This window comes from Ovis aries, chromosome 18 (genome assembly GCF_016772045.2).
Source record: "Ovis aries strain OAR_USU_Benz2616 breed Rambouillet chromosome 18, ARS-UI_Ramb_v3.0, whole genome shotgun sequence".
NCBI classification, from domain to species: domain Eukaryota; kingdom Metazoa; phylum Chordata; class Mammalia; order Artiodactyla; family Bovidae; genus Ovis; species Ovis aries.
Genome location: NC_056071.1, coordinates 29469864 through 29485114, shown reverse-complemented (window position 1 = coordinate 29485114; position 15251 = coordinate 29469864). Strand labels below are relative to the sequence as shown.

The window sequence follows — 15251 nt, the reverse complement described above, 5'->3', positions numbered from 1 at the left end:
TGGTTTGAAATTTGCCCAGGAAATGCATCAGTCCTGAAGCTCTGCAGTTTGGTTTTTTTCCTGGCTTTATTGAGATATAGGTGGACATATATAGCACTGTGTAAGTTTAAGATGTACAACGTGATGATTTGTTACACGTATATGTAGGGCAAAATGATAACCACAGTAACTGTTAGTTAACACCTCCATCATCTTACATAATTACCTTTTGCGTGTATGTGTGTGTATTGAAACATTTAAGAGCTACTGTTTAGCAGCTTTCAAGTATGTAGTACAGTGCTGTAGCTTGTAGTCCCTATGCTGTATGTTACAGTCCTAGAACCTACTCATCTTATAAATGTCAGTTTGTACCCTTTAACCAACATCTCCCCATTTCCCCTACCCACCCCCAGCATTGGGCAGCAAGCATTCTACTATTTCTGAGAATTCAACTCTTTCAGATTCCACACAGTATTTGCCCTTTAACTGTCTAACTTATTTCACTTAGCATAATGCCTTCCAGGGCAACCCATATTGTTACAAATTGCATGATTTCCTTATTTTTTATGGCTGAATAATATTTCATTTTATACACACACACACACACACACACCACTTTGCAGGTGTGCTCAGCTGTGTGCAACTCTGTGGAATTTTCCAGGCAAAATTCCTGGAATCAGTTGCCATTTCTTCCTCCACCCGGGGATCAAACCAATGTCTCTTGCATCTCCTGCATTGGTAGGCGGATTCCTTACCACTGAGCCATCTGAGTGTGTGTACTTAGTCGCTCAGTTGTGTCCCGCTGTTTGCGACCTTGTGGACTCTAGCCTGCCAGGCTCCTTTGTCCATGCAGATTCTCCAGGCAAGAATACTGGAGTAGGTTGCCATGCCCTCCTCCAGGGAATCTTCCCAACCCAGGGAGCGAACCCAGGTCACCCACATTGCAGGCAGATTCTTTACCATCTAAGCCAACAGGGAGGGCCATGAGTGCTGGAGTGGGTAGCCTCCAGGGTATCTTCCTGCATTGCAGGTGCATTCTTTACCAGCTGAGCCACAGCTTTACCACTTTTCTTTATCCATTCATCTGAGGATGGACACTTAGCTGCTCTGGATAATGCTGCAGTGAACATGAGAGTGCAAGTATCTCTTTAAGATAGTGATTGATTTCCTTCACAATAATACCCGGAAGTGGAATTGATAGATCATATGGTGTTTCTGTTTGTAATCTCTTGAGGAATGCCGCACTGTTTTTCATAGTGACTATACAAATACACTTTCCCACCAGCAGTGTACAAAGTTTCACTTTTCTCTCTACATCCTGCCAGTATTATTTCCTGGTTTTTAGGATTTCTTTTTCGTTTGTTTTTTTAATAGCCATCTTAACAGGTATTAGGGAGTATGTCATTGTGGTTTTGATTTGTATATCCCTGATGATTAATGATGGTGAACATCTTTTCCTATATCTGCTGGCCATTTGTATCAGTTCTTTGGTAAAATGTCTATTTAGATGTTTTGTCTATTTTTAATTGAATTATTTGTATTTTTACCATTGTGCTATAGGAGTTCCTGCAACAATTTGGAAAACATAGAAGATCACAATGCATTTTTTAATACATAAGCATTATCTTTAATCCCACCACCCAAAGATAATCACTGGTTTTAATTTTGGTTTTGGTGTACATATATGTGGTTATTTTATGAAAACAAATTGTAATACTTACACATACTTTTTATGTCATATTTTTTTTCATTTCTTTTATTCCAAACCAACAGAAACTTGCAAATGACTTTCTGCTGGCTTTCCAAGTATTTAATTATGTGGCAGTGATTTGCTTGTGCATGTGTGCTAAGTCATTTCAGTCATGTCCAACTCTTTGTGACCCTATGGACTATAGCCTCACCCCTCTGTCCACAAGAATTCTCCAGGCAAGAATACTGGAGTAGGTTGCCATGCCCTCCTCCAGGGGATCTTCCCGATCCAGGGAACAAACCCACACCTCTTATATCTCCTGCATTGGTACTTCTTTACCACTAATGCTACCTGGGAAGCCCAAGGTGATTTGCTTCAGGTGACCTATTACTTAAATAGGTTTATCTAGTATTTTACTATTATAGATAGCACTGTAAAGAATATCTTTCCCTATAATTGATTATTGTTTTCTATTAAACTTTGAGAAGTATAATTTGGGGTCAAAAACTGTGTATTAAGGATTTTGATACAAACTGCCAAATTGTCCTACATAGAGAGATCAAATTCCCAGCATCTACTGGATCATGGAAAAAGCAAGAGAGTTCCAGAAAAACATATATTTCTGCTTTATTGACTATGCCAAAGCCTTTGACTGTGTGGACCACAATAAAATGTGGAATATTCTTCAAGAGATGGGAATACAGACCACCTGACCTGCCTCTTGAGAAACCTATATGCAGGTCAGGAAGCAACAGTTAGAACTGGACATGGAACAACAGTACGCCAAGGCTGTATATTGTCACCCTGCTTATTTTACTTATATGCAGAGTACATCATGAGAAACACTGGGCTGGAAGAAGCACAAGCTGGAATCAAGATTGCCGGGAGAAATATCAATAACCTCAGATATGCAGATGACACCACCCTTATGGCAGAAAGTGAAGAGGAACTAAAAGCCTCTTGATGAAAGTGAAAGAGGAGAGTGAACAAGTTGGCTTAAAGCTCAACATTCAGAAAACGAAGATCATGGCATCCGGTCTCATCACTTCATGGGAAATAGATGGGGAAACAGTGGAAACAGTGTCAGACTTCATTTTTCTGGGCTCTAAAATCACTGCAGATGGTGATTGCAGCCATGAAATTAAAAGACGCTTACTCCTTGGAAGGAAAGTTATGACCAACCTAGGTAGCATATTCAAAAGCAGAGATATTACTTTGCCAGCAAAGTTCCATCTAGTCAAGGCTATGGTTTTTCTAGTGGTCATGTATGGATGTAAGAGCTGGACTGTGAAGAAGGCTGAGCACCAAAGAATCGATGCTTTTGAACTGTGGTGTTGGAGAAGGCTCTTGAGAGTCCCTTGGATTGCAAGGAGATCCAGCCAGTCCATTCTAAAGGAGATCAGTCCTGGGTGTTCTTTGGAAGGACTGATGCTAAAGCTGAAACTCCAATACTTTGGCCACCTCATGCGAAGAGTTGACTCATTGGAAAAGACCCTGATGCTGGGAGGGATTGGGGGCAGGAGGAGAAGGGGACAACAGAGGATGAGATGGCTAGATGGCATCACCAACTCGATGAACATGACTTTGGGTGAACTCCAGGAGTTTGTGATGGACAGGGAGGCCTGGCGTGCTGCAATTCATGGGGTCACAAAGAGTCGGACACAACTGAGCAACTGAACTGAACTGAACTGAGAGATTACATATGAGTATGTCCTTGTACCTTCAGCCTAGACAGTGTTGAATAGCATCATTCTTTTGAGTCTTAGCCAGACTGGGAGGTGAAAATGTTTCATTTCTATATATTAGTGATGATACTGCACATTTTTAAATGTTCACTGGCCATTTTAATAGGACTTTCTTGGCGGCTCAGACAGTCTTTTGTGAGTTGCCTATTCATGTACTTGCCCATTTTCCTATTGGAGGTCTTGACTTTTTTAGTTGTAAAAGCTCTTGTTACATGATAAGATCATTAGGCACCTGCATGAGGAACAACCATATGAAGAGATAGCAAGAAGACCGCCATCTGGAAACCAAAAAGAGCAGCCTCAGAGGAATCCAACCCTGCTGGCACCTTAATCTTGGCTTTTTTGGCCTCCAGAACTTTTCTGAGATATGGGTGGAATATACTAAAGAACAGCCAGCCATCTTGTACTGTGAAATGGATTCCAGTGCTGTAGATGATACTCCTATTTGTCAGGATCAGTGTTGATTCCCTGTGGTAAATGCTCCATTTACAAGGTCTTCATTCATTGTGAACTTATTGTGCCATCAAACAGATGGCCTCACTAGAAGCCCAGATAGTAACTATGCATAGACAAGAACCACTGTGAAAATTCAGAATAAAGAAAGTGGGTAAGCCTGAAGCATCTCTTACTGGACCTCAGAGACCAAGAAGTACCTCATTAGAAGGGTAAGAGGAGCAGCTGCTCACTGTGCTCCCACAGGCCAGCATAGTGCTGTATGCAGGGCCCCCCACAAGCCTGTGGTTTCTCCAGTACTAAGAAGGACCCCAAATGGACATCTAGCTCCCCCAGCATTGTGGGACACTTCCACTTTGGTCTCACCTAACAAAGATTACTGGGGGAATCTGCAGGGCCTGACCAGTGGGGAGCAAATAGAACAGGGGAGTGTGGTGCTTCAGCACTCAGATCTTGGTGGACTGTGCTCCTGGCTACCGTGATGCCCAAGCAGAGATCCCAGGCAGCAGCTCTGCCCATATATGAAGTTGAGCTGTAGCCCCATCTGGTCAGGGAATTCAGTTGGCAGTTCTGCTGCTTAGGGTCCCCAGGCTGTACCAGCTACAGAGCTTGTTTTACCATGCAACCTGGGCAGGAAAGCAGGTCATCATCTGTGCCTTCTTGCTCACCATTGCCTTCATTTCTGACCATCCAGGAAGGTCAGCTATGGAACCTAAGCAGCTGCAAAGTCCAAACTACAGCCCTGTTCAGGCAGGGCGTCAAGCCAGCAGCCGTGTCCAACTGTTGAGCTCAGCCTCTGACCCCACATAACCAGGAAGACTGAACAGTAACCTTGGGAAACCTCAGAACCCAGCTATGGTCCCATACTCAACTACAGAGCATAGCCTGCAGCCCCACCCTATAATGGAGCCCAGACAAAATTCTTCTCAACCACAGAGACAGTTTCTAGACCCACCCATCTATGATGTACAACTGGAGACCGCTCCCAACCAGAGAGGCCAGCCAGCAATCTTGCTTAATATCAGAGCACAGCCAGCAGCCTGATCAAGAAGCCCAGCCTATGGCACAGGCTTTCAGAATATCGAAGAAAAAACTGCCAACCAAGAATGCTGTACTCAGCAATGCTGTCCTTCAGGAATGAAGGAGAAATAAAGATTTTCTCAAACAAAAGAAGCAGAGGAAGGTCATCACCACTAGACCTCCCTTACAAGAAATACTATAGGGCATTCTTCAGGTTTAAAGAAAACGGTGATAATTAATAAGATAAAAACATATGGATGTGTAATACTCACTGGTAATGCTAACTATATAATAAAAATCAGATCTCTGGTGTTATAATGGTGATACATAAAATTCACTTACAAGCTAGTTTGAAAGTTAAAAATCAAATGTAATAGATGTAACCATAACCACAGAAATTTGTTAATGAATAAACACTATAAAAACATGTAAACTGTAACACGAATAACCTGAAATATGAGGAAGGAGAAGCAAAAGTACAGCTGACTTTTAAACAACACAGGTCTGAAATGTGCATGTCCACTTGCATGCAAGTTTTTATTTTAATGAATACTATAGTACTACGCAGTCTGTAGTTGGTTGAGTCTGCAGGTGCAGAACCAAGGATATGGAGTCCCAGTGATGGGACTTGAGCATCTATGAATTTTGGTATCCACAGCAGGTCCTGGGACCAATCCCCCACAGATACTAAGGGACAACTGCATAAATTTTCCGTATGCTGTCAAACTTACCAACTTAAAACAGAATGTAATATGCACCACAGCTTCCTTATCCATCATTCATCTGCCAGTGGACATCTAGGTTGCTTCCATGTCCTGGCTATTATAAACAGTGCTGCAGTGAACATTGGGGTTCATGTGCCTCTTTCAAGGCAGTGAAAGAAACACAGATGTAGAGAACAGACTTTTGGACTACATGGGAGAAGGTGAGGGTGGGATGATATGAGACAACAGCATTGAAACATGTATGTTACTATATGTGAAACAGATGGCAAGTACAAGTTTGATGCATGAAGCAGGGCACTCAAAAGTCAGTGCTCTGGGACAACCCAGAGGGGTGGGGAGGGGAGGGAGGTGGGAGGGGGGTTCAGGATGGAGGACACATGTGCACCTGTGGCTGATTCATGTCAATGTATGGCAAAAACCACCACAATATTGTAAATTATTCTCCAATTAAAATTAACTAATTTAAAAAACAGAATTCAAGAAGTACATTTCCCAAAGAAAAACCTATAGTAGATACACTTAGTATAAAGAAGTCAAAGCATACTGTCCCAAAAAGTCATCAGATCACAAAGGAAGACAGCAAGAGGGGGAACACAGGTCGAGGGGGCTAAAAAACAGAAAATAATTAGTGAAATATCAATAGTAAGTTCTTACTGCTAAGTCACTTCAGTCGTGTCCGACTCTGTGCGATGCCATAGATGGCAGCCCACCAGGCTCCCCCGTCCCTGGGATTCTCCAAGCAAGAACACTGGAGTGGGCTGCCATTTCCTTCTCCAGTATATGAAAGTGAAAAGTGAAAGTGAAGTCACTCAGTCGTGTCCTACTCTTGGCGACCCCATGGACTGTAGCCTACCAGGCTCCTCCGTCCATGGGATTTTCCAGGCAAGAGGACTGGAGTGGGGTGCCATTAGTAGCCAGTAATTACTTTAAGGGTAAATGGATTAAATTCTCCAATCAAAAGACACAGAGTGGCTGAAGGATAAAAACAATATCCAACAACATGCTGACTGTAAGAGACTCATTTTAGCTTTAAAGACACAAAGACTGAAAGCAAAGGGGTGTAAGTATTTCAGAGAAATGGTAACCAGAAGAAAGGAAGGGTAGATTTTAAGCTAAAAATGGTTAAAAGAGACAAAGAAGATCATTATATAATGTAGAGGGGTCAATCCACCAAAGATATGACAGTAAGTAATTATTTATGTATCCAATGTTGGAGCCCCTAAATATTTACTGATACTAACAGAACTAAATGGAGAACAACAATACAGTAATATGTGGGGACATTAATACCCCACTCTCGACAATAAATTCCTGGAGAAGGAAATGACAGTCCACTCCAGTATTCTTGCTTGGGAAACACCATGGACAAGGAGCCAGGCAGGCTACAGTCCATGAGGCTGCAAAAGAGTCAGACATGACTTGGCAACTACACAGCAAGAAGAAACACCCAACAATAATAGATTGATCTTCCAGACAGGAAATCAATAAGGAAACAGCAGATTTAAACAGCACTTAGGCCAAAAGGACCTAACAGACATATATAGAGCACTCCATCCAACAGCAGCAAAATATATATTGCTCTCAAACACACATGGAACATTTTCAAGGATGAATCCTATGTTATGCCACAAAAGAAGTCTCAACAATCCAAAAACATAGAAATTATGTCAAGTATCTTCTCTGATCAGTGGTGTGAAACTAGAAAACAGTAATATTTTGTAATCAATACACAAATCATCACATTGTATACCTTAAACTTAAGGAAGTGTATATTAACTGTATCTCAATAAACCTGGGAAATAAAACATTAACCCTTATCTTACAGGTTTCAAATGCTCTTTCGGTTTTATTATTCTCTTCAAAAATATTTAAATTTTCTATGAGTTTATGTAGTGTATCAACCTACACCTTACAAAATTATCAATACCTATGTACCAACTTGACATCATTTTTCAGTAACTGATAACATTTTTCCATATTGTCTTAGATCTTTTTTCATACTGGTAAGAAACCAAATGTGGCAGGTACAGCTAACTCCCCATCTACATTCCTTTCTCTTGCAGTGATTTATCTCTTGAGAGAGAGTTACAGTATGTGTATATAGTTCCCGTGCATTTTTTATATTATTTGTATATATGTATGTGTAATATATATGTGTATAGTATATGTATATATTTTTATATATTCATATAATAAACAAACATTTCTGGTTTTGTATGTGTTTAAAATTTACATAAATGCTATCATACAATTCTCTCAATTTCTATTTTCATATAACATGTTGAGATTTATTTATGTTGATGCATATAATTCTGATTAATTCATCTTAACTGCTCTAGACATTTTTTTTAATGAATAAATTCCCAGTTTGTACACCTATTTGAGGTCAGTAGTTTCTATTTTTTCACTATTTGAAGCAGTGATACAGCGAATATCCTTGTATAAGCTTCTTTTGCACCTGTATGTGAGTTTCTCAAGTGCATATGCCTACAGTAAGAATTTTGAATCCTATGATAAATCCATGTTCAACTTTACCAAGTAACATCAAATTGTTCTCCAAAGAGTACACTTCCCATTAGTAAAGGATAAGAGTCCCATTTCCTCATATCCTTATCAGTGTTTTATGTTAACATACTTAGTGATTTTTAAGCCCTTTCATCAGTCTAATATTAGTGAAATGGTATTTTGTATTGTGTTAATTTCTCATTGTATTTATGACTAGTAAGTATGAATGCATCTGTTTTTATAATACTGCCATTATTACTACTAGTAACAATAAAATTAATAATAAAATATATCAAGTTCTTTGCATGTATTAGCTTATCAGTCACTTATCACAAGAACCTTCTACTAACACTGTTATATCAAAAAGAAAACAGACTAAGAAGGGCAGGGTAATTTGCCCATGGTCATCCAGTAACTTGTGGGACTAGGGTTCAATATGTCAATATGTCATTTTCCTTTATAATAAGATAATAGGGCTGGTGGTCATCATTTCATATTCCAATTTTAAAACTATGGGAGATGATCAGTAACCAGATGAATATATTTCCTAACATAAAAAGAGAAAGGGAACATTATTTTATGCCTTGTAAACAGTAAACTTAAAAGAGGCTACCAACATAAATTATTCATCAGATTCTCCCTCCTTTTACAAAAGAAGTGTGTTAGTAAATGAATAGTGGTAGGGATTTTAGGGCACTTACAAGCAGAAGCATCAGGTCCTTTGCACATATCACTGAAAGCTTGTATGTGCTGATTTTCAGAACTGCTATATTCAGAGTCCTTCACTTTTCATATATGTGAATGCAGTAGCACTGAATTGGTATAAAATCTCTACGCTAAGGCTGATATATGTACAAGGTACTTCATAGTCTTCAGATATTTGCAATTATTTCTGCTTTGTGGACTAAGAGCTACTATTGTTGATCTGGGTTAATAAACAGTTATAGAAAACTGTTTAATAGACTGAAAAGATGAGAGTAACTTCTTAAGTGATATTGTCAACTCTCAGAACTGGTACTTTTCATAACAGAGGGCAATTGGATTCTTGCTGCTTGTTATACTCTTAATGGTGATAAGGTTTTAAAAAGTAAAGAATCTACAGTGGCATTGGAAGTTTAGGTTATAACAAAAGTGCCTGAGTAGCATCATCCTGAATCCTTGCGTTCTAGTGAGTTTAGCTCCTTACTAGGAGCTTTAAGAAGTATTCCTTTTCAAGAGTATAGAGATCCTTATAAATCATTTCAGTTATTGTCAGACTCTAGACTGGTGAGAATGATCAGATAATCTCTTTCTTGAAGAAAATAATATTAGAGTAGCCAACAGAAGTAAACAGAACCATTCATTGAAATAACTGATTATTCAGGGATAAATCTAAGGAAATAGTTGCTTAAGATATTGTACTCAAACCTGTGTTGTCATTTGCTTGTTAGAAAGGCCTAAGCCTGTGTTTCTTAAGTTTCTCTTTGAAGGTGAGGGCTTCCCTGGTGGCTCAGCCAGTAAAGAATCTGCCTGCAATGCGAGAGACCTGGGTTCAATCCCTGGGTTGGGAAGATGCCTGGAGAGGAGAATGGCTACTTACTCCAGTGTTCTAGCCTGGAGAATTCCATGGACAGAGGAGCCTGGGAGGCTACCGTCCATGGGGTGGCAGAGTCGGACATGACTGAGCAACTTTCACTTTCACTTTTTGAAGGGAAAGATGTTACCAGGCTATGCACATTGGTAACACATATTTGTCCCCACATCTAGCTACGTGGTGAACATCGGTCTGATTGACAAGCTTTGTGGCTGCTTCCTCTCGGTGCAAGGCCCCGTGGATGAGAATCCCAAGATGGCTGCGTTCCTGCAGCATGCCGCCGGACTCTTACAGGGAATGTGCACGCTCTGCTTTGCTGTCACCGGAAGGTAAGGCCTCGACTCGATGTCAGTCTGGACTCAACTTTTGAAACATCTCTTGGACTTTGCTCATTCTGGAGTGGTTTCATAGGGATGTACATGGTCATCTTGGCCTCTTTTCCTGTTTGTGCTTCCTCTGTCCTTACTGGCTTCCCATACCGAGACTTGTCTAATGTTTCTCATTTTCCCTGGCTACAAGCTCCTGTCAGAGCCTATTTTTCTTGTTGGTGTCATTAACTTATCTATAATTTCTATAAGAGACCATCCAGTCCCTCTTCCACTGAGATCCAGAGGAATCAAGTGATTTTCCTTGAGTCAGGAGGTCAGTTACAAAACCTAGACCAATCAAGTCAGATCCTCAGCATAACACGGCACAGCCTCCAGTGCCCTGACCATCACATGCTTTCAGTTACAGCCTGCTAGGTTCCTTCTTCCAAGGTATCTCTATGAGTAAGAGAGGAGCCATCCAAAAGCAATAACTCCATGAAGTCACTCATGCCCCGTGGGCATGATTATAGCCAGTGTATCAGGAACTACTAGTAGCCTGGTTGGCTCTCTAAACCCCCCACCCCATCCTGTGCACTGTCCTCAGAAGCAGTAATTTTCTGACAGAGACGGTAACCACCTCGTGTTCTTTTCTCTACCCACCTACCAAGTTACGAATCGTTTACAGTAGTGACTCGGTGTTAATATGACATATCCCTCAGACATATTGAGGATGCTCAGTAAAATAATTTTCTTACAATTAAAATCTAAATAGATTATATATATATATATATATATATATATATATATATATATATATATACTTGCGCTGTGCTGTGCTTGTTGCTCAGTCGTGTCCGACTCTTTGCGACCCCATGGACTGTAGCCCGCCATGCTCCTCTTTGTCCATAGGGATTCTCCAGGCAAGAATACTGGAGTAGGTTGCCATGCCTTCCTCCAGGGGAATCTTCCCAACCCAGGGATCAAACCCAGGTCTCCCGCATTGCAGGCAGAGTCTTTACCCTCTGAGCCACCAGGGAAGCCCAAGAATACTGGAATGAGTAGCCTAACCCTTCTCCAGGGGATCTTCCCTACCCAGGAATCAAACCTGGGTCTCCAGCTAAGCTACCAGAGAAGCCCATACATATATCTGTGTATACATAGACATGTATATATATGTGTATTTATATGTGTATGCATATGTGTATATGTGGGGATTTATCAAGAAAGAAACTATTTGAAGCTAATGAAGTCTAATTACTTAAAGAAATCTTATACAGCCATATTCAGTGTACCACAGTGCTAATGTCTCTATTCAGAATATTTTAAAAGAGATTTTGTTTTCAGAAATTAACTTCCTCAACATGTGTTGGTCTGTTCTACATAGGACCTTGATAACCACCTATTCTTTCTTATTTTTACCCAGTCCCTCCAGCCCCCATCACATTTCTAGGAAGATTAAGACTGAGTGTCAAGGAAGTCAAGCATGGCCTTTAGTCACTATTACACTTAGTCTGTTCTAAGTCTGTTCTTAGTCTCTAGAAATGTAGCCAGAGCCTACCTTCCAGGGACTTGATGAGCACTCGGGAAGGGGCTGTTTGTAGGTCTGTGACCCAGGTAAGTTCTGGGGGCAACAGTAACGGGGATCCATCCAGGGCATTGGCACCTGCCAGCTTAGAGGCCGCCATGCTGCCCAACTCGCTCTGTGCAGTAGCCTGGCCACTCCCTGGGAGGGATCCTCTCACCCAGAAGACCCTTCCAACACTGGCTCTTTCATGTACATGCCATTATAAACCTGCCAGCATCTCAAGTCTTTGTCATCTGTACTCTTCCCTTGAATCCAAGTGAATATCACACATATAAACATTTCCATATATGGGTTATTGTGTAGTTTGTGGGCATCAGCATTCCCTTACACATGGATTCAGTCACTTGAAATCTGTGGGACTTGAAAGAAGCTTAAAGGTCATTCATAGCCACTCATAGGGAAAGCAGCTGAGCCAAAATAATTTGAATTAGGACCCAAGGTTCCTCTGCTGGTGTTCCCTCTTACACACATGGCTTTATATTATTCAGAATATGGGAGCATGCAGTTTGTTTCTTTGAAGACTTTCTCAATTACATATGTGGAGGACAGCATGCTCTTCTTTTTAACACACACAAACATGTCCTTGTTTAGTAGGCATTGACTGAACATCTGCCCTGGGCCAGACTCCAAGCCAAGTACTGAAGCTCCTCAAGGAGCCCAGAGTCTGTCAGAGGGTCAGACTTGTGAATTAACAGCTACAGTGTAATAGCTGCAGCAGAAGAGAGGGTGCACAGCAAAGGAAATAAAGCCCTTCCAAAGGAGGTCAAGAAGGGCTTCAGTGACCTAAATCGTAAAGGATCCAGAAGAGAAGTGCAGTGAAGAATCCATTTGGGAGAAAGGGCATCAGGGTACTGCGTGATATAGCAGGTGTTATTGGTACCTGTGGCCTACTAGGCGGTCACCTGCCAGTGACTTCCCGTGTTTCACTACCTGGGGGTGTTCTCTGGACAAGTAGCTGTTTGCTAGAAGAAAACAGGAGAATTAACACCCAGGAATCACTCTCCAACAATAAATTGGTAGATAACATCCTAGCTCCACCAACCCTCAATGGGACAATCCTGAAGTGTGTTCCTTACAATCTCTCCAAGGGGCCCCTTGGAGAGTGGTAACCTGTTCATTAACACATATTTGATTGACTTTTCTCCCTGCCCTCTTTTCCTTCTCTACTTCCTCACAGGTAAACATCATACAACCATATCTTTGTTTCAGGGTCTGTTCGGGGGACAACCCAAACTAAGAGTTATGGATATAGAAGACGTTGTCTCATGTTCAGTTTGATGTGGTTTATAATAGGGTGACTGTGAAGGGTGGCAGGAGATTCGATATTCAGTGAGCTCCATAAATGTTTACATTTCCAGTATAGGATGATCACTCCTGAAAAGTATAGAAATGGCTGGAATGGCTTGAGTCTAGTAGGCTTGAGCCCACTAGAAGGAGTAGGCTTTTTATTTTTATTTTTTAATTTATTCATTTCAATTGGATGCTAATTACTTTACAGTATTGTAGTGGTTTTGCCATACATTGACATGAATCAGCCATGGGTGTACATGTGTTCCCCATCCTGAACCCCCCTCCCCCACCCATCCCATCCCTCAGGGTCATCCCAGTGCACCAGCCCCGAGTAGCCTGTCTCATGCAACAAACTTGGACTGGCGATCTGTTTCACATATGATAATATACATGTTTCGATGCTATTCTCTCAAATCATCCCACCCTTGCCTTGCTGTGCTGGTAAGTCACTTCAGTCGTGTCTGACTCTGTGCGACCCCATAGACAGCAGCCCACCAGGCTCCCCCATCCCGGGGATTCTCCAGGCAAGAACACTGGAGTGTGTTGCCATTTCCTTCTCCAATGCATGAAAGTGAAAAGTGAAAGGGAAGTCACTCAGTCGTGTCCGACTCTTTGTGACCCCATGGACTGCAGCCTACCAGGCTCCTCCATCCATGGGATTTTCCAGGCAAGAGTACTGGAGTGGGGTGCCATTGCCTTCTCCGACCCTTGCCTTAGGAGTAGGCTTTTTAAATGTTGAGGACCCATGGAGACAGTGAAAACAGAGAGGAACAGATACAGTGGGGACACAGAATAAATGTAAGTGAGATGACATAAAGCTTAATAACATGGGAGGATAAAAGGAAATGAGGAATACAGAATGACTCCCAGGTTTCTGATGAAATTTTTGAGCAGTAGATGAGATGGTCTCCAAATTATAGGATATACACCACCATTTTCCGTGATTCTAGACATGCCTAAGATTATCCAAGCAGACCAGAGTGTGAGTGTGTGTGCATGTGTTCATGTAGGTGTGTGTGCATGAAGTTTATATATAAAATGATAGTCCGTGTGTGTGTGTGTGTGTGTGTGTGTGTGTATGGGCTTCCCAGGTGACACTACTGGTGAAGAACCTACCTACCAGTGCAGGGGACACAGGAGATGAGGGTTCAATCCCTGGGTCAGGAAGATCCCCTGAAGGGGAGGGCATGGCAACCCATTCCAGTATTCTTGCCTGGAAAATCCCATGGACAGAGGAGCTTGGCAGGCTACAGTCCATGGGGTCGCAAAGTGTCCAACACAACTGAAGCAACACACACATGTGTTGTGTGTATGCTCATAAAATGAGCTATAATTATTTATATGTACATATACACCTGGATTTTAAATAAGTCAGTGATTAACCCTTAGTAGTTTTTTGTTGTTGTTGTTCAATCACTAAGTCATGTCTGACTCTGCAACCCCATGAACTGCAGCACACCAGGCTTCCCTGTCCTTCACTATCTCTCTGAGTTTGCTCAAACTCGTGTCCATTGAGTCAGTGATACCATCCAACTATCTCATCCTCTGTCACCCCCTTCTCTTTTTGCCTTAAATCTTTCCCAGCATCAGGGACTTTTCCAGTGAATCAGCTCTTCACATCAGATGGCCAAAGTATTGGAGCTTCAGCACCACTTCTTACACTGAAATTCCAGGTTTATTTCCTGTGGGATTGACTAGTTTGATCTCCTTGCAGTCCAAGGGACTCTCAAGAGTTCTCCAGCACTGCAGTTTGAAAGCATCAATTCTTTGGCAGTCAACCTTCTTTAGGGTCCAACTGCCACATCCATACATGACTACTGGAAAAACCATAGCTTTGACTATATGGACCTTTGTCAGCAAAGTGATGTTTCTAGTAGTTTTTAAGAATTCTTAATCTATTTTTTCCCAGTATAATTTCCTTCCCCAACCTCAGTTACTCAGCAGATTTCTATTAGTAGGCCTTCTTACGAAAGCAGGTCCAGGTAGTTCCCTGGCTCAATTTACCTAAGAAATTCTTAGCAGTATCAGTATAATCTGCTTCTGAGACAGAGAGAAGAATGATCTCTCACCGCTTTTCTTCCTCTTGTCTTTCCATCTTCCAGCATTTCCTGAGCACTGCCGAGCTACAGGAATACAGGGAGTTTTCCTGTCTCTTCTGATTTGTTTACCTCTAATAGTTACAGACCATTTTGTACTACTTCCTCTATCTTCATAGAAATTGTGTTTCTAAATTGTGAACTACAGTGGCCTGTTGAAAGCACTTCAACAGGGTTTTGGCACACAGTCATAGCCGTGCCTGGGGAGAAAGTTAGCGTGGTGGTTGTTCTATTGGAGTAATTCACATAACTCCTGTTTGGGCTGTGTGGAGAAGCCAGCCA

At 41.6% G+C, this 15251-nt stretch overlaps 1 protein-coding gene across 13 annotated transcripts in view; it reads left to right on the top strand.

Annotated features, from left to right (window-relative positions):
* The window catches only part of SCAPER (S-phase cyclin A associated protein in the ER), a 396299-nt gene that overhangs the window by 318424 nt on the left and 62624 nt on the right, over positions 1–15251 (top strand). For all 13 annotated transcript variants that reach the window (XM_060401720.1, XM_060401719.1, XM_042235193.1 and 10 more), the window contains one exon: positions 9864–10019. In XM_060401720.1, the coding sequence (XP_060257703.1) occupies positions 9864–10019 (156 nt within the window). The remainder of the gene's footprint in view (positions 1–9863; positions 10020–15251) is intronic.